Here is a 21,725-nt window from a genome sequence, read left to right as displayed (position 1 = left end):
ATCTTTGGTTGTAAAAATATCTGTTCATTTTTAAAACAACGCACAAAATTTAAAATCTCGTAGAAAAGTCGTATTTTAACTACTAAACACGTCATCAATTCACAAACGTTCCGAATGATTGTTCAACTGACAGTTGGCTTATGTCAGTCGGTACAGTATTGTATGAGCCTCCTTCATTGTCACACTTTGGAGAAAGTGGAAAGAAAAAGAAACGAAACCTCTTTTTCTGCCTTCTCGTGTGTTTGCGTGGACTATTGCCAAAAATCGGTCTCGTTGCTGCAAAAGCTCGCTCCTTGGCTCAACATCCAGTTGTTCCGGGGCCGATTCGCGTTCAGGTGTCCTGGCAAATAGCGGAAGTTTGCAGTTTGCTCGGTACCAGTGAAGATTAAACGTTCCACACGAGCAAGTTACGGTGGGCAGGGGTGGAATTCTCTCGGTCATCATCATCACCATCCGGTCATCTCGCATCTCGCGTGTAAGTGTGCGCGGGTTGCAACGCTGCTGATCCTGGGGGTCACATAAGATTTGCAAAAAATCTTGAAACGAAACAGAAGGAAGCTAAGAAAAGATGTGACCTGCTTGCTGTAGTTGAAGTTTCCAGCAGAAGATTGGTCGAAAAGGCAGCTGTGGTTAGTGGCAGGGAAATGAGCCACCCTGAGGGTTTTCCCTCCCAAGAAGGTTGGCCATGGTAAAGTCGATTGGAACAGGCACGAATCACTCCAAATTAAGACACCTCATACGGGGTTCCGTGGAAAGAGTTGCGTTGCTGACGTGTGTGTTGGTATGCGCGCATGTGCGTGTGTGTTGGTGTGTCTGCTGGCTGTCAAAGGCCTACTTTGCGTGTCCAGCAGGGAGTGTATGTTAACGCTCAGAATGTTTGTTTCCATAAACCTACTCAAAACACCTCCCGCACAGGTCACTACGGAAGGATCAATGAAGAGTGCGAATATTGACCTCGGGCTGGGAAGTGTTTCACCATGCAATCGTTGGGGGAAAATGAATAGCCTTCACTTTCCCTGAGCATTGGAAAACCCCACCATCCATCAGACGCCTAGCTGTGTACATATTGAAATGCAATATTCAGTGCAATATCCTTTGAACCAGCAGTGAGTATGTGTACGAATTCACAACTCACGTTTAATGCTGCAAAACGACCCCATTCCGATAATGTGCATAACGTGCTGCCAAAAGCAAAAGCATAAAGCCCCAAGTCAAAGGATTAGTGCGAAACACGGTGTTCGTGTATTGTCGTCATTCGCTGTGTAGTTGTGTGCGAAACAGGGCGAACAAGTGTAAAGTGCGACAAAAAGGATGACACAGGTGCTGCGTTTGCTGATTTTCTTTTACTGGGGTGGTTCCGTTTCGCTAACCGCTAATGAAAATTAAGCGACAAACCACTACAAACAAGAGCCAACCCTCGACGAAGTTCTTTCCATTTACGCGTAAAACATCTGGTCCGTGTATAGAGGTTTGGAAGTAAAGAAAAGCTTCTTTCTGACCCAAGTGTAAAAGTGCAGTGTGTATGGAGCAGCAAACCGAATGTTTGCAATGTGTTGCTGCGATCGAGAATTTATGATTTGTCATTTTGATGTGTGAAACGTGTCACCTTTGAGCGGGTTACAATGCACAGACGGTTAGACGACGCAAGCCGGAAGGAGGAGGACGTTGAACGGGAAGGGTTTCATTTCCAGAAGCAGCTGCCTGACGTCATTTGGCACTGGACTTTCGAGTGTTAAACAAATATAATTTGGGAAGGAAGGTTATGAATATAGACAAGAGATGGTCATGCAATCATCACACGTATGGCATAGCAGTAACGAAGGGAAATAATAATTCAGTAGTACACATATTTCGAGATTTAAATTTATATTTATTTGTGAATCACAACTCTGTAAGGATTTGATGAAGCTCAGTACTATAATATAGCTCATTCATTCTCATTTATTCAGCATATCGCAGCAGCGAAAACTTGCATACAAGATTGCATGCAAGTTTGTTGCATGCAAGTACAAAGTTGGGCGCCATCTTGCAAGTTTCTTGCATGCACCAAACTTGCATTGCAAGTTGGTTGCAAAGTTAGTGTACAAACATTGCATACCTTACGGCGCATTGCATTGCAAGTTGGTTGCAAAGTTAGTGTATAAACATTGCATACCTTACGGCGCAGTACCAGGAGCTACCTCTTCCGTGGATGCTCTCCTGGTACCATACATTCGGAAACTGGTAGTTTTCGAAGAAATTTTTCACGACCAAAGGGAAAGTTAGTGTTTAAACATTGCATACCTTTCGGCGGTTTTCGAGCAAAATTGCTGTACAAGGTGCTACCTCTTCCGTGGATGCTCTCCTGGTATCGGCAATCTGAAATAGCTGGTTGGTATGGAATTTCGTACCAGTCGATGGGAAGTTTGAGCGAGATGAAGGATGCTTTCAGTTTCATCCATCTTCCTTACACTAGCGATCGCTCTCACGGGTTTGATAGTGTGCAATGCAATAGTGATGGGCTAATTTATTCCACACTGCAGGTGTCACCTCTTGAAAAACATGTTTTTCTGGTATCGAAAATCTAAAACAATTGTGTTGTTCATCGCCTAAAACATCAACATGAGCAAAACAGGTTTCTAAGAAATTTCTCTGATTGTTACCGTAAAGTAAACCGATTGAAAACTGTACCTTGGGCAAAAAATCGTAGAAGGCGTTGGACTAATCAGGATTCGTAAATGTACGTAAATCGTAAAAAATGTGGCGTTGTAGTTCTCCTTAGCGCATACAAACGTTTATATAAAGACTAGCTTACTAGGCCCATTTACAGGGCTACGCAACAGAACTCTGAGGTGTACGCAAGGGATCTTTCTTTTCGAGATTTTGCTGGTGTTGTTAAATCATGTTTTAAGTACACCTCCCTAACACCGATAATGTCTTAGCAAAATTATAGGCCCCCCTTTAAAAATTCCGCCCTGGGCCTCCAAGGGGATTGATCCTCCATTGCCTATGTACTTGTTCTATGTAAGGAGAACCCATTTGATATCAGATATTTGGACCAAGTTGTGATGTACCTTCAAAATTATGTTTTCAAACAGGCTTTGTAAGATTTAGGCTTTGTTTCAGTACAATTATTGAAAATGCTCTTAACTAGAAAACCTTGTCGAAATTATTGAATAATATCGTGCAAAAAATTGTATCAAGTCACGTGCACTGATCAAATCACAGAGAGCCATACACTGATGCCTATTGGTACTGCTTGTGTCCAATTAAATGTGATGCATCTCAGGCACGGCACTACGCTTAAAGTTCCCGTCAGCAATTGATTTGCTTCATTGCTGTCGTTAAATTTCAATCAAACGCATCAAGATTTACGCATCAGCGCGGCAAATTAAAGCTGTTCCAGTTATGGTTATTAGGGTTCCTTGGGGAGAAACTTACGACAAACGCCATAGTCATTCCAATTAACCGCACGTCTAACCAAATGGAAATATTATGCGGGAGGAGATTACGTATCACGAGACGAATAAAAACTAAATTGAATTTTTATTTTACATTCTACTTAATTTGTAGCGAAAAGGAGTTTAGTGCAACCTTTACCGGCCTACTTAGAGACGATACAGAGATAAACCCCCCTACCCCATTCATGTGAACGTCTTGGCCGGTGTTAACCTTCGGTTCGTTAGGAGTTATCATTTTGCTCCGGAATCGCTCACTTCCGGTGGCAAGTGTCCAATAGTGTATCACAGTGCCTCCGTTTCCTGCGTTTTGTTTTATTATTTATTTTCTTGTGCACGTGTATGTGAGTGTATAGTGAGTGAAAGTTAGTGAAACAGAAATAGCGAGTCAGCTATATTGAGAAGAAATCCTCCGAACCTGCAACTACCTGCTGGGCCCCGCAAGGCTGGCCAAAGCCGCGCGAAGTCGTTCAGCGCCAAACCCCCGCCGGACATTAATCATCGTGCGATAAGTTAGACACGGCTGCTGTAGGGCCCAAGTGCCAGGATGAATGCCTCCGATCATGGGTAAGTGGAAACACGTATGTGGGTGGTTGTGTCTCGGTGGATTGGATTTCGTTTTAATTCCCGCTCCGTACAGATACCAATGTTCCATTTTGAGCTTTTTCGTACCATTTTGATTTAGCGCTGGCCCAAATTTGGTTCCATACTTGTATGTTCTATATTTCGCAAAATCCATTTCCTGGGGAAAAGGCATCAATGCACATTGTATTAGAGGGAGTGGGTTAAACATTTCTTGAACATAAACTACATTACAAACTTTCAAAACTCAGTAAAACAGTAACAATATCTTCATGGTTTTGAACATTAGTTCATATTGGTTTATAATAGAATCTGCTAAATACATCTTAAATTTATTCAGTTTGAATATTCAGTATTCAGAGTACGTTACGTAATTTAACACTAGAACTACCGTATTTGCTTTTTATAGACGAGTGATATATCAAGTCGATTTAGCTTTACGGTTCAAATAATTGGTACATGACAGACCAGCAAATCTTGGCTAATTCATGTATGTATGTTGGGTGTATCTGACAAAGATTCATGAATCTGAATAAATCTTAGAATCGAATGAATAAATTCCCTCCTCTCCTGGGTCATCATGAGTTGCCAAGAATGGACCTAAATGATCTTCCACTTTAGGGCTCCAAGAGGCATGAATCGTCATTGCTTTGAGGATTCATGAATCTTTTGAGAGTCACTCTTCTCAACTGATTAATTAGGCACAGCACCATTTAAAATACTTTTGGTGGGATCACCTATCATTACCGTACTATGAGTTATGGAAAGATAAAGCAACGCCTACTGATTTCAAAACAATTACCAAAAATAAAACCAATATGTTTTTGAGTAAGTTCATTGGTGCTTTTAGTCTACACAATACCGTTGATGCTGCGTAATGCATCTCCCTCGTAAGGTGTACGCTACAATTCCAATAGAATAGAATTTCTCACCGAGGCCACTGATTTGCAGTGCTGTACGTACAACGACGTCTCACAACGCAACCTTCAATGGTTACATCAGCTGCTGCTGCTGCTGCTACTGCTACTGCTACTGATATCACTGTAGCTGTGGTATTGTTTGTCTGATAGATCTATCCGTATGCCATTTTTCCTCCCATAAATGCATTGTATTTGTGGATCCCGCAACCCTGCAACACTTGTTCGCGGGGTTTGTGACTGTGAAAGGGTTGCCACGGGAAACGAGAGCACCGAGGAGGAAGGCGGTTGCTACGTTTTCTGTGGCATATGAGCAACAAGCACGGGGCTTTCGGTCGACTTGTGTTGTCAGCTTAAGCAGGCATTAACAGATGCACTACCGGTTTTGTATTGGTGTTTGTGTACATGGTGGTTTGTTGTTCTACACACCGGAACCCCGGTCCGGATGGAAGCTGATTAAATGCATCCAGCGGGAGCTAATGCATAAGGTGGGTAAAACGTGCACAAACTTTGTGTCTTCGTTTCTTGTTAGGGTATATCGCCGCAATGTTAACAAAGCGGATTTCTCAACAGCTAAAATAATATTGTTTAAAGCTTTCCTTCCCTTGCGTGCCGTACTGGGAGGAGGTAGACTATTGGATTATATTTTAAAGGCATGTTCCGGTTTCAGCTGAACACCTTATCGGATACCTACGTGAGAAGCATAGTGTGCAGAAGGGGAGCATTGAAGGAGATAAAGCGATTATTTAACCACCACGACAAGTGTGATTTATTGCGTCGCTTATCTAGAAGCTTTTGTTTGCACGTTTGCTACCAGGAGATTATTTGTGATTTGATGTACAATACATTGGAATTTTGTTTAGCAATATAGAATGCACTTTAGAATGGTCCCCATACACTAGTGCAATTCATCTCAAACGACCCAAACAACTTGTTTAACCAGTAGCAGCCATACTGATGTGTCTATTGCGTTTCTGGTTCTATGAATGATTCATGGGATGTTTGAAGAATTGTTGAGCATATTTGCCACTGAAAAGCAAATATTTTCACCTTGTTGTTTATAATCACAAGAGTATACTGTACATAATCCACTAGATAAAGCCCTTAATTTAGTGTCAGTTTCAGATAGATGTGAAACTTCCCTCCCAGTTAGATGCCTCCTGATGATATGCTCAGAAATTTAATATTTAAAGTTAATAAAAAACTCCTTGTTCGCCTCAAGGAAACCCCTACTGTACCTATACGTATCTGCCAGCTTCAAAAGCTTCCTCCTCAGCTCAGAATGGGACGTGCCTCTGTCGTGGGTCGAAAATGAATTGACACCGAATTCTACCGAATTGGTGTGGGCAACACGCCAGGTGGCTAGCCCCAAAAAACGTTAAAAAAAATAAAAAACATAACGCCACCATCGTAATCTTTATCATCATCATCAAATTTTACCTCCTGGCATAGAAAACGGGTGTATGGTTAGTCTAGTTTTGGTCCTTTTTTTGTATCAGTTTTACTCACCAAACCGCATCATCATCATCGTCTCGTACACACCTTGATTTTACGTGCCGTACGTGACGATGACTGGATTTGGGACGACCCGGACAGGATTCGGTCGTGATTAAAATTTCCCTAGCTCGTCGTGTGCTCGTCCAAAGCTTCTGCTGCTTTCCAAGGACATACGGACGCAAGTAGTAACGCTGGCGAAGGTCCTCGAGTCGAGTGTGTTTCGTTTGGTTGTGAGGTCTGGATGGCCCCGTGACCTAAAGGGATTACATGGACGGCAGGTTGGAGACTAAGTAAGTGACATACACATACGCCAGCCGAGGTGTCCCAGTGGAAAATAATCTTAGATCAACTTGTGGTAAAGCTGGTCTGGTCCCCGGGGTTCGCACTCGTTCAGCCAAGTGTGTGCCGGGGGGTTGAGGACCGTCCCTTGTGGATTGTATTACACTTCTGGTGGATTGGTGGAGCATCAAAACGGCCCCATGGGTTCGTTTCATTTTTGACACAAGGATTTTCGTTTGCGGCGGAGTAGACTCTGTGCAGACTTTTTTGGAGCAGCATGACTCTTGGCATTGTTTTAATGATTAATGTTTATTCCTGACAAGAGTTGATTTATCAGCTAAAAAACTTTCCTTCGCTTAAGCTGATTTGCATTGCCTCGATAATGATCGTGACCGTAGTGATCAGTTGAAGCAACACACAAACATGAATGTCAATGAAGTGCAGCGCATCTGATGGCTACCGTGACCTTCCGCCATGTTAGCGCCTTCCGATCTTCCGTGAAGAAATCGTCTCCCGCAAAGCCAATGTGGATGTTGTTTCTCTTCTACTAAATAATCGCGTCGGAATTTGGTTTGCTGTACACTTTCTGGGACATCTTTGTCACATTCGGCACCTCCACACAGTTTGTCAATCGTGTTTCGGTTGGTACAATTTGGAAACCTTTATTTCCCATTCGTTCGTGCGTATCGACATCAATTTTTCTACTTCCGTGGCCGGTACCGTATCGTGTTTCCCTTGTATTTACCCATACGCTCAGCTCAGCTCTCCAAAGGGCATATAGGTTCGAGTAATGCTAACACTTCGCCCTTTCTCAGACATTCTTCTAGTGTGGCATTTTGTGGTGGGTGCGTGTGTTCGTGTGACCCTGGTGAAAAACCGAAATCGGTTCCACTTGAACACCTCAAACCAATCGATCTTGCGCCACCGACACTGACACCGACACGGGTTATGATTATCATTGAAATATTATGCTGTTTACAGCCACCCAAATGGGAGATGGGGGGATAATGGGTTTTTGATATGTATGATGCATACCGGACCGATTAGCCGCACGCTTGATATGCCGAAATGTTCTTGAGGTCCTTGATTACCACAGGGGTCTAGCGAGTTTAGATGCGGAATAAGAATACTTACATCTTGGCTGTTTCACGCTTCTTTGAGGAATCATTCATCTTGGAATAGAGATTCAGATAAATTCATTCTATTCAAAGATTCATTCGGATTCATGAATCTGAATCAAATTTACCCAACACTACTTAATTCTGTCAATAAGTAAGTGGTTAAAGAATGAACATCGAGATTTAATTGTCGATTATATTCCAAGCTGCAAATATACCTGCCGGTTATGGCTTGTTAATGGCACGCCAGGTCACATTGTTGGATAATGAAGGGTCCCGTTCACCGGCAGCCGGATAGTTTCACCTGGTGTTAATTGCCTAATTATTTCCCTGCATCGCTATCACCTGTTCCACATCGTTCACGACAGCTTACTTACCATCCCACACTATTAATTTATCATTTTCGATACCTTCCCATTTAGTGATGTCATGCAACATCCTGGTACTGTAATTAAATGGGGCACTCTTAGAGGGAAAATCCGATTTCAGAAGGGGGGACCTTTTGCTTTCTATTAAATCAGAATAAAATGGCCGGGTTTCCAAGAATCCACCACCCCCATCCCGTTCGATATTGTTACATAAATACTTATTTAAATTGTGTTTTGTCTCTTTTTCTTCTCTCGCTCTCTCAAAGGTTCAATCCAGCGTTTAATATGGCCACCATACGACAAGCCATCAACGAGACGATAGAACGAGGTGAGTAAACACACACGCCACGGATGAATGATTCCAAACGAACGACAATGGTCAACCTGGGACAGAACGATGAGCCAGAACTGTGGGACCATTTCCAGTAGCGTCATGTATGTGGAGGATAAAAATGCTGCCGAATATAATTTTGCTACCCTTTTCTCTCGGTAGCTTTTTATCAAACGCGTTGAACGAGCTTGTTTTAAGCATCGGGGGAACGCTGTCTGTCGTGCCAGGAGATGGAGAATTTTATTTTTGGGTGCGGCTCATTGGTTACGACCACTACCATCACCACCATGGCTCACCGAATGCTTTTCCACATTAAACCAATGAATGAACATTATCCACCATTGAACAACTTCGTGCACGCCGGAAGTTCGTTGTACCGAACCGCCAGACGGGAAGTTTCCTTCCGTTCTCTGTATGCAATGCTCCGTGCATTGAGGTTTTGGGTTGATGGTTTGGGTCTGATAATAATATCGATTGAAACTAATTAATATTCTCCGGTGGTAGTGCGTACAGAAGCACAACAAACTCCTGTTTGTACAGAAAAAGTTCTTTCGATGAGCTATTAATAGAACGGAATTGTAGATTGGATAATATTTCGAAAATTAGATTTCCTCGCGGGTGATACTCATTTAAAGTCCGCTTTAATGTGATAACGAATGAGAGCTTAGCACTTGGAATTGATATCAATTTTAAACACCGTTTCTAATTCCATTTCCCTTTACACGCTTCGCTTTTTAGTACGTATACCAACGCCAACCCGCCTGCGAGATCTTATCCGACAGATCCGAGCCGCCCGGACGGCGGCCGAAGAGCGTGCCGTGGTGAACCGCGAGTGCGCCTACATTCGTAGCACATTCCGCGAGGAAGATTCGGTGTGGCGATGTCGCAACATTGCCAAGCTGCTGTACATACACATGCTCGGCTATCCGGCCCATTTCGGCCAGCTCGAGTGCCTCAAGCTGACGGCCAGTCCGCGGTTCACCGACAAGCGTATTGGCTATCTGGGTGCGATGCTGCTGCTGGACGAGCGGCAGGACGTTCATCTGCTGATTACCAACTGTCTGAAGAAGTAAGTACTACCCTAGCGACCGGAAGATACGGTCTGAATATGATCCAGCTATTAAACTCGTCTCTCTTTTCTAATTCTCCTGCTTCACACAGTGACCTCAACAGTCCGACACAGTTCGTGGTGGGGTTGGCGCTCTGTACGCTCGGTGCAATCGCCTCACCGGAAATGGCCCGGGATTTGGCGGGCGAGGTGGAAAAGCTAATGCGCTCACCGAATGCATACATCCGGAAAAAGGCGGCCCTTTGTGCGTTCCGGATCATCAAGCGGGTGCCGGAGTTGATGGAAATTTTCCTTCCGGCTACACGGTCGCTGCTGAACGAGAAAAATCACGGTAATGGAAATGCATTTGCCGCTGTGCAACACCACGTAACAATGCTGTGGATGCGTATTTTATGTTAAGAATAGTGAGATGCATCGGGCACGGTAGTTAGGATTTCATTTGGTCCGTTTAACTAGCAACATCGTTAAGGCAGTATTTTAAAAACAGCATCTTGTTTTCTAATGGTACTAAACGAGAAGGTGTGACGTAACTACCTTACACAGCAATTTACGGCCGTAACCGACACCGATAATTAACAAACGTACCAAAAGAGAGCTAGAAAACAAGGTCCCTTTCCAGGGACGATAATAAGTTTGCTGGATCTCTGGAAACCGTTGTCGGTAGCTACGGTGTAAAATGTGACCACCCGGCAAACAGCGGACTCCATCCGCATCAGGCGGGATGTAATTTATGCTGATATATTCATTAGGGCACGGTTGGCAAAATTAGCTTGTGCATCGGCAGCCAACGAACCACAGCACCGCATTACTGGTGGCTAACGCTAAGGCAATAATCAATACCGCCAGCATAGTTGACGGAAGCCATGAGAGAGAGAAGATACTGGTGTGTTTGCCTGCGCCCAGACATATGCTGGCTAATTAAGACAAGTGAAACCTTTTACGATGTGCGCATCGTGGCAATCATATTGGTGCGTGGTGTAAACAGTATTTTTTTTGCACCAACAGCTTAAACATGTAAGCCAGAAAGTTATTTTTTATTAAACGGTATCATCCTTTATCGGCAGGCATTCTGATCGCTGGCGTTACCCTTATTACGGAGATGTGCGAAAAGAGTTCCGACACCTTGAATCACTTTAAAAAGGTAAGAATGTTTAACGATATCATCTCACACGCGTTATTCACCGTTCCCGTACAGACACCTCTATTCATCGACACACATCGATACACAGTTTACCAATGGGTGGCATACCGTTCCCACTGTTTATCGGTTAAGCTGCACTTGTAAGGAGAGTTTCCATTAAATGTTATATTCCTTTTTATTGGAGCACTCTACTCGTCGAGCCCTTGGGTCAATGGAGACTTTTCTGTTTATCTTTACTTGAAGAGTACTGTTTTACAATTTGTTTGTTTAGTGTTTTTTGTTAGTTTCGTTACTTATTTATTTGGGTTTTGTCATGTTTTTCGGTATATTGTTGTTCTCTTTAGTCTAGTGGACTTTTAAGTAAGTGATATTAGTTACAACTTGATGGTTGTGCGATAGCAACAATCTTGTTTGAATTATGTTAGTATAGCTACTACTGGCGAGCATATACGTTTTCTTTTAGAGGAAATTGTTCGTTCCTTCAATCGGTTGACGTTTTAGTGCATACCACGTACCATAACGTACAGATGTTAGAGTTAGTTGTTTTTTTTCACTTTACAGAATGGATACTTATGCTAAGCAATAAGAAATGTAGACCTGTATGAATTAGTAGCAACTCCGTTGCATAGTTCTTTGGTAAAACGTAAGGTTTTAGCACCTTACCTTAGAATATTAGAATCAATGCCGTTAGTTTTACCTGTATTTTGGGCTAGTTTTTTTTTTAAAGTAGCAATATTTCTTACATTAACATTGTCGTGTACGTTTTTCCCACCAAATGGTTGCTCTTTCGTTTTTTCTGCGACACACACACGCACATGTACCAAATCATTTCCTTAAGATCGTCAACAATTTTTGTGCTGTAGTGTATGGATGCAGTGTAGTAATTTTAGCAATAGTGATTTTTCCCTATTTATACTTTCTAGTTCACACTAATTGCCATACATTTTTGACACGTTTTGTTCGAGAAAGTATGCACTCATACACCATTTTTGGACGCATCTGTAAAGCAAACAGTAATGAAGTAGTGTTTGAAATTAGTAAAAATGTGTTTGTTTCCGTTTTACATTCATATTCTTCAGTGGCTTTTTGGGTTTTTGTTCCGTAACTTTTTATTACCAACTGTTTTCTGGTATGTGCTTTTGTTTGAACTTCTTCCACGCTCTTGGGCAAATTGGAGTAAAAAAGAAAATTGGTATTTTTTCAAAAGTTATATTGGAATTTGCGACATTTTGTCGGTTTTTTTTTCGGTGAGAAGTTAAACAACCCCTACTGCTCCTTCATGCGTAGCATCCTTGCTCTACACATATGCCGTTCATCGATCTAGACGAACTGATAGATGAACATATTTATCCTCCATAATGCGATGTGTCCATCGTCATAAACAATCAGAACCAAATACCAAGTAACCATCATCCGTACTATGTATTTTAACCGTTTTCTTGCTGTTAATCCCTCCCCGAACCATTGCTCATTGCTTGCCAGGATAGTGGAAATCAAGAGGTAATGCCCCACATATCTTTTCCATTTCTATACGCTCTCGCTCTCCTTCTTTCGTAAACTATCGTAAACTTTCTATTAACCTGATCTTACTTAATGTCATTCGAGATACTTTATGCATACTCTCATCTGTTAGTGTACCTTCATTGTAATGTCCCGAGACTCGGTGCTTTCGTTTATAAACTATCCCGCACATAATAATAAATAAACCCCTATGGACTGTGTGCTCCTTTAAAACCCGGTGTATAAAACCCGGCAGGGAAGTTAAAGCCGATAGCCTCTAGCAATAGTTACCCATCTTCATTCTACCGCTCTAAGACAAACGAATTGTTGATTCTCGTTTCTCCTACGCTTTTTGTGCTGTACTATGGCATCCATCACTCAACGGAATGTGTGCGAGACTGTCTTGGCCTGATTTGTTCTTACCACGAGCATTGCTGTGGAACGTATCGGAATAGAAGTTAGAATTTCTTTTTTTTTATTTTGGGCTGTTCATGTTGCTAGAGCAAACACCAGCTTTGTATACGCTTTTCTATGTATGTTGATGTTATTTACTAACTATTTAATTAACTGCTGCATTTCCGTAAATGCTTTTCACACTTCACCGTAAAAAAACAACGCTCTTGATGTGCCACAATCGATGTACTAACAGTGTTTTGTTTCCAAGTTCAAGTTGCTTTAAGGTTTTTTTTGTTCGTTTTTTCGTTTGCTTTTCGATTAAGCCAAAAAGTTGCAAAACTTTCTCAGTTCTTCGCTGTTACTACCACTCCACTCAGTCCACTTTCGAACTCAGTGCACGCAGCACAGGACATTCGTTGGTGGGGTGGTGGGTGTTGTCCGTAGCGTTGTACCACTTATTGTTTGTTATGCTTGTTTATGGTGTTGTTTATCCGTTTCTGCTGGACGGCTTCCCAAAAGTTGCTTTCGTACGGTTTTTGTGATTTTGATTCGTTTGTTGGGGGGGGGTCGGGTCTTTTTTTGGATTGGTATAACTGTGTTGAATGTATTTAAATTCGGGTTTAATGTTGTGTTTAAAAATAAAATACCATTTTCGTTTAACACACCCCAACTAAATGAGCTCTTATTCCATGTCATTTTCTTTTAAAATCGTTTATCGATACAAATAAGATTGCTGTTTAAATGTAGATTAGCAAATCCACCGATAATTGATGTTTATGCCGTGTGCCGCCGCTCCATGATCAGTCATAACTGATAGCTTACGCCAATCAATCAAAACCGATGCTAGTGGCCCTTTAGTACACTTCTTCCTCACACCCGACACCTCGTTACTGCTGGTTGCGTTTCCGGGTCACCGTCCGCTCAATTGCATGCCAATTCTTCGGTCACCTTCTCTCGAGCATAAGCATGACCATTCAGCCATGTGTGTATGTTTCAGTATCGTTTCGATGTTGTGCCGCCTCGTGTGGGCTGCTGATGCGCTTAAAATATTCATCATTTTCACAATGCATACGTGTGCAGCAGCAAGAGTTATGCTCAAACGGGTCTGTCTGTCCCCACCCGTGACCACCCCATCATGTTCATCGGGATTTATTTGGCCGTGCTTGTCGGTTCGTCTACCGGCAATGCTGCTGCTGCTGCTGCTGCTTCTGAGACAGGCTTTTACGCTGGAAAAACATTTTTCATTGAATTCGTCCTTTTTTATTCACTCTCCCTTCTCTCTCTCTCTGTTTGTTTTTCCTTCGCTCGGTTCGGTTTTTCGTTTCGTCCTGCGAATGAAATGGTCAACGAGTTTTTTTTTGTTGGTTTTATTTTGTGACTTGATTTTAAATTTCGTTTGCGATCGCGTTCCCGGTCTTCCGATTCGTCCTTTCGACGTTTTTGCCGCTTCGCCACCGTTGAACCGTGCACATTGGCTTCATGCTGGACGATTCTAGTTCATCTGCTTCATAGTATGATTTATTCATGTTCATACCTTCCTCCTAAAGCTAATGCTTTTCGTCCATTATGCTAGCTGCTGCTGCATCACTTTTCTGCTTTTATGGTTGCAATTTGTTTTTCTTTCAGTCTGCTCAGCTCAGTTTTGGCTTGATTCCGACAAATGGTCAGCTCTATCTGCTAGTGTGCCGGTGTATTGACGTTTCTAATAGGTGTAGCTTTAATGTTGCTTTTCTCCCTCGTCAATTAGTGGATGGGGGTGTTATGTTTATAATGAACAAGTGTATCAGTTTTAGATAAGAAATTCCATTTTGTATAAAGCGTACAAACATACCATTGAGTATGATTTACGTATGCAAACGAATCAATGATTTCTCGCACCTCAATAAGAATGAATTGGCTTTTGCTTACTTTGAAGCGTAAAATGGAGTTGAAAATATGTGAATATATAGCAGCACTTTGGTGGAACCTATCCGCCCGTAAAGTACCGTCACGAAAGCGAACGAATCCGTGCCGCGTATGTGTGCTATAAAAATTCAATGTTCCAACAGAACATCTAAACGTCTTCACATCCATCCCATTCATTCAAGTGCCCTGAACACTCGTACGAACTCTATTCGCACAGCCTCACACTATTCGTCCATCGTTCGTGACTCTATCCTATGTAAATGTCATGTGCCCTTACCTGCATGTTGATGCCTTCTCTAAAACAAAAGCAGAAGGATAACGGCGAGAAGAAACAAAATCCTCTACAGAAACTACAGAACGAAACGACAGACACTTCATTCTTGTGTCTGTGTGTCATCATCCTGGCTCCACATGGCTCTTACGTAGCAATACAAGAATCATACATCTCTCTAAAAGACAAAAGTCGATACATCTTTTGTCTAGAGGCAATAAGGATATGCAAAGAAAAAAGCTTTAAAAGCGCAATGGTGCTCCTTCACGTGTGTTTTTATCCCGTCCCCTCCGACCGGGTTTTCAAGCGACTCACTATCCCCTGCTGCAAGTGTGCCTTCACGGTGCCATCCAACACTGAACGCTAACGTTTTTCTCTTTTTCCTGTGCTCTGTGTTATTTCTCTTCCCGTTTTATGGCGATGGCTGCAGATTGTGCCGAATCTGGTACGAATTCTGAAAAATCTTATCCTGGCCGGATACTCACCGGAGCACGACGTGAGCGGCGTTAGTGATCCATTTCTGCAGGTAAGCTTTGCAACATTTTTAACTGTACGTTGCATGGTGAGTTCGAACGCTGATTCATATCTTCGTCTCCGTTTTCTTGTAGGTAAAAATCCTTCGCCTGTTAAGAATTCTCGGACACAACGATCCGGACGCATCGGAGGCGATGAACGACATTCTGGCACAGGTGGCAACCAACACGGAAACGAGCAAAAACGTTGGCAACACCATCCTGTACGAGACGGTGCTTTCCATTATGGATATAAAGTAAGGACTTGTTGGAAATTGCTTGCTGCATTTATTTTACATGACCTGTTTTTACTTTCTCTTTGATGCACAAAACAGATCCGAAGGTGGCCTGCGCGTGTTGGCCGTCAACATTCTTGGCCGGTTCTTGCTGAACAGTGACAAAAACATTCGATACGTCGCGCTCAACACACTGTTGCGGACGGTACATGCCGACATTTCGGCCGTGCAGCGCCACCGGAGTACGATACTGGAGTGCCTGAAGGATCCGGACGTTTCGATTAGGAGGCGCGCGATGGAACTTTCGTTTGCGCTAATCAACTCCCAGAACATACGGGCAATGTCGAAGGAGTTGCTCGTGTTTTTGGAGAAAGCAGACCCGGAGTTTAAGGCCCAGTGCAGTAGCCGTATGGTGCACGTGGCGGAACGGTACGCAACTTCCATTCGCTGGCGGTTGGATACGCTATTGAGTGTGCTGATAGCGGTAAGTGGAGTACTTTGGGCTTTTTTAGCTTTCTGGTCGCTAAGCATATCCTTTGTTTATTTCCGTAGGCCGGTAATTACGTGCGCGATGATGTGGTGTCGTCAACGATCCACCTAATTCTCAACAGTCCACCGGAAGAGCAAGCGTACATTGGGTTGCGACTCTGGAGCTCGGTACACAATGTGGCCAATTCGGAGGAGAAACAACCACTCCTGCAGGTGGCCGTATGGACGATCGGAGAGTACGGTGATTTAGTGCTCAGTTCCGAACGGATCGAAGGTAGGTTTTGGCGGGCTAGAAGGGGAAAACGAACTGTGGATTTGCTCATGGAATACATCGACAACACAGCCCTGGTGGTGGAACGTTCCCGCACGTGCTTCCGTATCAGTCGAAACGAGACATTGTTTAGATAATTTTGTAGCTGTCCTCAGTATCGCCTTTGTGATGCGTAACTTGTTTTGATTAGTAATAGACCGTGCGATAGTTTGCGATTCGTACAAGCTTTACAGTGCATAAGATAACGGCAGGAAACCATTCCCGTTGATGATTATCTACCTTGTAGTTGCCGAATCCTGTAGTATTTGTTTTGTGTTTTTTTCTTTCCCATGCTCTGTTTCATCACAACACACCCCCGCATACGGTATGGTACTGCTTGCTATCTCATCACCATCCCTCGCACCAACACGTTGTCCCTATATCTGGTATTTAAACACGCAAAGATGTTGAAATCCCTGCAGAACATCAGCTCGTCGATGTCTACCAGCGGCTGCTCTGGTCTACCTCGGTTTCGACGACGACGAAACAGTACGCACTGGTATCACTGGCTAAGCTAAGCACTCGCATCCGATCGAAGGAAGAGTAAGTAGAGAAACAATGAGTACATGCAGTTCTTCAACTAATTGCACCGCTTTACTGTTTTCAGGGAAGCGCGCGTGAAACAAATGATTGAAGCGTTCGGTTCCCATCTGAACATCGATCTACAGCAACGAGGAGTAGAATTCGCCCAGCTGTTCAAGGATTACAGTCATCTTCGACCGGCTTTGCTAGAAAAAATGCCCAAAATACAGAAAACACTTCCAAACGGTACCGACGTTGACGGTGGAGGCGCATTTGATGATCCGCAACCGAGTATCGATCTGATCGAAGGTGGCGATGATGGTGATTCTTCGTTAATGATCAACACGACCGGTGGTATGGTTGGGAAGATTGGATCAGATTCGGTAAGTCAAGGATATGTTTCCCCGTCTGAAAATCGACGCTTCTCTAATCGACGTTTGTTGGTTTAATTTGTAGCGCGCACTGCTCGATCTACTCGGTGGAGGTGACGATCCGATCGATGGTCTTGGGTTAGCCCCAACCGCAGATGTGCTGATTTCCGGTAGCACAACAGCCACCACCAACGGTAAACCGGCGGTCGGTGGCAGTCTACCCACCGCAACCGGCAACAATCAAGATCTGCTCGATCTGCTCGGCAGCTTAGATATGCCGGCGAGTACACCACCGGCCGCCGTTAATTCGTCGCTCGGTGCAAACACACCAATCGGTGTCGGCGGAATCGGGCTCGATCTAAATAGTCTCAATGACAATAGCATTAAAAATGGTACCGGCGGACCAAACCTGCTGGCCAACTCTTCCTCCTTCGGTGGCCTCGATAATCTGCTAAATTCCAACCTCTCGCCGACAATGCCGGTCCTGCCCGGTATGGGATCACCGTTGGCGGGACTGGGCAGCCTTACCAGTCCCACCTCACCGACGGCGATGGTGAGCAACACCACGAACGGAAGCGCCAGTCTGTTTAGTGACTTTTCGGCGGCAGCGATTAATAATAATGATGTACGTAACATTTTAACACGCTTTAACATTGATTAATTATCATGGTGTCAATTATCTAGGAACATGCGAAGCTGCTGACGGCACTGGATAAAAATGGCATCCTAGTGCAACTGTCCGCGAAGCATACGGGCGGTGCATTGCAGATTCTCATGACGGCAACCAACAATTCACTCACCACCCTCGAACAGTATCTATTCCAGGTATGGTGCAATTACGATACAACATGCTCTCTTAAGAGGGGTTAACTTTATTAAACACTTCTATTTTCCTCTCTTACAGGCGGCCGTTCCGAGAAGTTTCTCCTTGCAGATGCTTTCGCCATCCGGTTCCACGTTACCGCCTGGTGGAACGATAACGCAGGAAATGCGTGTTACTAGCACAGCTAAGGTAATGAAGCTTCTTAATGCGATAAAATACATATTTATACATTTGTTTTGTGCTTAACACACAGGCAACGTTAAGGATGCGTCTCCGAATATCGTACCAATCGGACGGCAATCCGGTGCAAGAGCAAACGGAAGTGTCCGGCTTTCCAGAAGAACCTACCGAATGAGACCTAAACGAGAACCGGTCCGATACACTAACGTCATCAGCGCTGCAACAGCACACACGATCGGCAGTCAGGCCATTGCTATTGCCCGCGGTTGTTTGAAAGGATGGGGGAAAAAAGTTCTCTATCAATTTGCAGTTGCGTTGCCAAACATAACCCAACCCTTTCCGGGGGCATGAGTGTGCGCGTCTTTCATAATTCAAGAGCTTAATTTATGTTATTGTGTTATTTGATGCGAAGCGTTTGCCGCGCCCTGTTGCAAATGCTTCGCGCTTAGGGTTTTTGAATTGTATAGATTGTAATAGCTTTATATGAAAAAAAAACAAGGTTTTATCTCACTATCTACTTCCATCCATCAATTTTACGTTTTAAGAATTCGACGCAATACTGTTTTATTTGTAATATGCTAAAACTATGGAGCAAATGCATAATGTTTTCTCCGAGCGCGCGCGCATTCACGCGCCTGTGTAGAAAGATGAAAAGCTTAAGCTACCCCGAGATGGCCACCGCCACTCTGCTTTCCCCCACTACTTCCTGGTATCCTTTTCCTGCGAGCCGCGCAGCAATGGAACCACTATTTAGAAAGCAATTTAGAACACATCGATACGACACGATACGGTTGCTCAAGGTGTTTTGGGCGGGAAAGGGTCGGTTAGGAATAGGATAGTGAACAGTTAACGTGTCGTTGGAAAGCGTTTGTTAAACTGCGGCAGGGAAAGGCCATTAAAGTGTAATTCGATACTATCCCCCATTCATTTCGTAATCCTCTTAACCTATTAAATGGCTTTCTGGATGGAACCGTATAGCTCTGCAACATATAGTTAGAGAAAGAATGATAGAAAAAATTGCAACGTACCGTGTGAAACAAAGTGTTTGTTTCGGATGTGTTGCTGCGGTCTGATGAATGTGTTTTGTTGGAGCGAAATCGACGTATCAACGCGATACACGTTTGTACAAAACAACATTTGCTGTGCATAATAAAAATGGATAAAAAGGGGGGAGAACATTAACACAAGTAATGATAATTGTACGTGCATAAGGTTTTGATTATGTTATTATCCTGCCTAACATCCTACATTTATACTGTTCCAGCGCGCCACGGTGTGAAAACAGTGTGGATGAAAGAGTAAAAGACATTGAAACGCCTCTCATTATAGCTTATATTAAAAAAACGCAAAAGGGGTTTAATATGCCGGAATTTGATATCGACGTAACATTTGTATAATCTCAATGTAATGCTGTTACAATCAAAACGAATCTTTTGAGCGTAAAAAGATAAATTGGTGTTGTATGAATGAAGTGTTGATATGAAAGTCCACAAGAAAACCCTGTAAATAATCAGTCTGTTACACTAAACAAGGAGAAAACATAAACGAAAGTAACAAAACGATGGCATAAGAAGGAACCTATACATATAAGCTTTAGAAAGGAAAAGAAATAGTGCAGGCAAATATTGTAAAAGAACTATAAAAACCCAGAATGAGTTAACCTAGAAAATATACGCAGAACACTTTTAGGGAAGCATACAATATAAATATCAATCACACATCCAACCACATAAATAGGTACTAAAACAGGATGTAAGCGATTCAGAAATGGGGCATGTAGAATGGAGATGCACACTAGGCTTGATAGATTGATTGTTGATCGTGTTTGGGATGCAGCAGCTTTGTGTCCTTGTTGGTGTTGCAGAGGGTTGGGGCCGTTGACTCCACCCTCGATTGTTTAGCTGCCCCACGGACACACACATTCGGTCCTAGCGTGTTCGTGTAGTGCGTTTGTGTGTAGTGTCCAATGAAGCCGCGATCCCTCTGTAACGATCTTCCACACACACACATAGACACACAAACCAACATAACATGCCGTTCCTAGTGCGCGCCCCTAATGAACGCGGGATGCCAAGTTCCATTTGTGCCGATCGCATAAGAATCGCAAAGAGGAAAGTGAGGTTAGTCGTTAGTGAATATACGGAAGAGATATTGCGCCGGTTGCGGATTGAAAGGAGAATAGTTCTAGTGTGGCCACGCCACCGGATCTGGTGTTGTTTTCCGTCCAAAAAACAAAAACAAAACAAAACCCCGAAGAGTATGAGAATTAAATGGAAAGGATGTGCAAGAGTGTGTAACCAGGGACAAAAAATACACTTTTAAGGGCTGTACACAAAAAATCACCACTCTTTCCATCTTTCTTTACTACTCTTTCTCGTGTAAGACATGTGCGAAAAAAATATAACCAGAAGCGCTAGTAATTGTTTCCTTCATGTGTTTTTCTTTCGTTCGTGTTCGAGTGATTTTTGTATGCCTTTCTTTTAGTTTAATTTATTATTTTGATTTCTTTCTATGTCTTTTGCATATCCATTACCTCATCTGTTGAGTTACGGAAATAGGAAACTGGTACTTAACAATTAAAGCACAGATGCGAAAAAATGGCCACCGTTTATGCAATTGCTGTGAAACACTCACAAGATGGTATAGAATGAGCAATAATAGAAAATGGTAACGACGTTGCACATAACATTATCCCGCGGGTATTTTTCTTTGAGGTTTATATGCCTCGTACCAGTTGGTTGTATTATAAGATGGGGAGAAAAAAATAATAATAGTATAATCTTTAGGTGGACGGGAAGGGGTGGGGAGCGACTATGTAAGAAAGCAAACTACTTAATAGCAGGCAAACACGTAACATGTTAGCTATATATTATTGGGATACATTACACCGAGAAACATGTTAACGGATGACCCGAAGTGTTGTAAACTAGAGCGGAAAAGAAGGAAAGAGAGAGAGAGAGAGGGAGACATAGCATTTTTACTTAACTGCGGTGGCTTATATTTTTTTGTGTTCACATGCAAGTGTGTATTGTTGTGTAGGAAATGGTAAACTAAAGGAACAAACACACAAAACACTGAAAACTAATTACAGTAACCCTCCCCCAAAAAAAGCGTGAACGTGAACTGAAAAACGTAAAAAGGATCGGACAAACAAAACGAGAAAACAACAGCATGCAAATGATGAAAAATATAAATAAATGTATGATACATTATTGTAACCTTTGTTGCTGCTTTCAACGTTGAGTGGTGGTGTGGTGGTTTAAATGGTTTTGCATTGCGTTTTAATGAGGAATTCATAAGAAATTACTTCACACTGTTCCGAAATTGTCAAATGTTATCCCTATTGTGGATGTGTGCCTGGTAGGAGCGCTGATTGCTAGGGGACATTTCAGAGACTTAAACGAAAAGACAAGCAACGAACCACTCTTCCGGTATTTGATAATATTTGTTGTACATAATAATACAAACGTA

At 42.9% G+C, this 21,725-nt stretch overlaps 1 protein-coding gene across 2 annotated transcripts; it reads left to right on the top strand.

Annotated features, from left to right (window-relative positions):
- The first annotated feature begins 246 nt into the window (after positions 1-246).
- LOC128300310 (AP-1 complex subunit gamma-1) lies at positions 247-21,423 on the top strand. Of its 2 annotated transcripts, none has more exons than XM_053036329.1 (16): positions 247-475; positions 3,553-4,004; positions 8,465-8,526; positions 9,268-9,598; positions 9,691-9,929; positions 10,663-10,739; positions 15,242-15,337; positions 15,420-15,580; positions 15,659-16,043; positions 16,112-16,322; positions 16,781-16,901; positions 16,966-17,263; positions 17,337-17,876; positions 17,936-18,076; positions 18,156-18,263; positions 18,328-21,423. In XM_053036329.1, exons 2-16 carry the CDS (start codon positions 3,985-3,987, stop codon positions 18,427-18,429), a joined length of 2,892 nt encoding a protein of 963 aa, XP_052892289.1. In that variant the 5' UTR covers positions 247-475; positions 3,553-3,984; the 3' UTR covers positions 18,430-21,423. The 2 variants fall into 2 exon arrangements, with proteins under 2 accessions (XP_052892289.1, XP_052892288.1); XM_053036328.1 differs by having other exon boundaries at positions 16,763-16,901.
- The last annotated feature ends 302 nt before the right edge of the window (positions 21,424-21,725 follow it).

This window comes from Anopheles moucheti, chromosome 3, assembly GCF_943734755.1.
Source record: "Anopheles moucheti chromosome 3, idAnoMoucSN_F20_07, whole genome shotgun sequence".
NCBI classification, from domain to species: Eukaryota; Metazoa; Arthropoda; class Insecta; order Diptera; family Culicidae; genus Anopheles; species Anopheles moucheti.
The sequence above is the reverse complement of the archived record's forward strand: the minus strand, read 5'-3'. Positions and strand labels throughout refer to the sequence as shown.

Coding starts and splice junctions, on each gene's coding strand:
- LOC128300310 (XM_053036328.1), top strand. CDS start 3,985: ATGAATGCCTCCGATCATGG. Junction 15,581..15,658: donor CTTTCCATTATGGATATAAA/GTAAGGACTTGT, acceptor TGCACAAAACAG/ATCCGAAGGTGGCCTGCGCG. Junction 16,323..16,762: donor CAGTTCCGAACGGATCGAAG/GTAGGTTTTGGC, acceptor AAACACGCAAAG/ATGTTGAAATCCCTGCAGAA.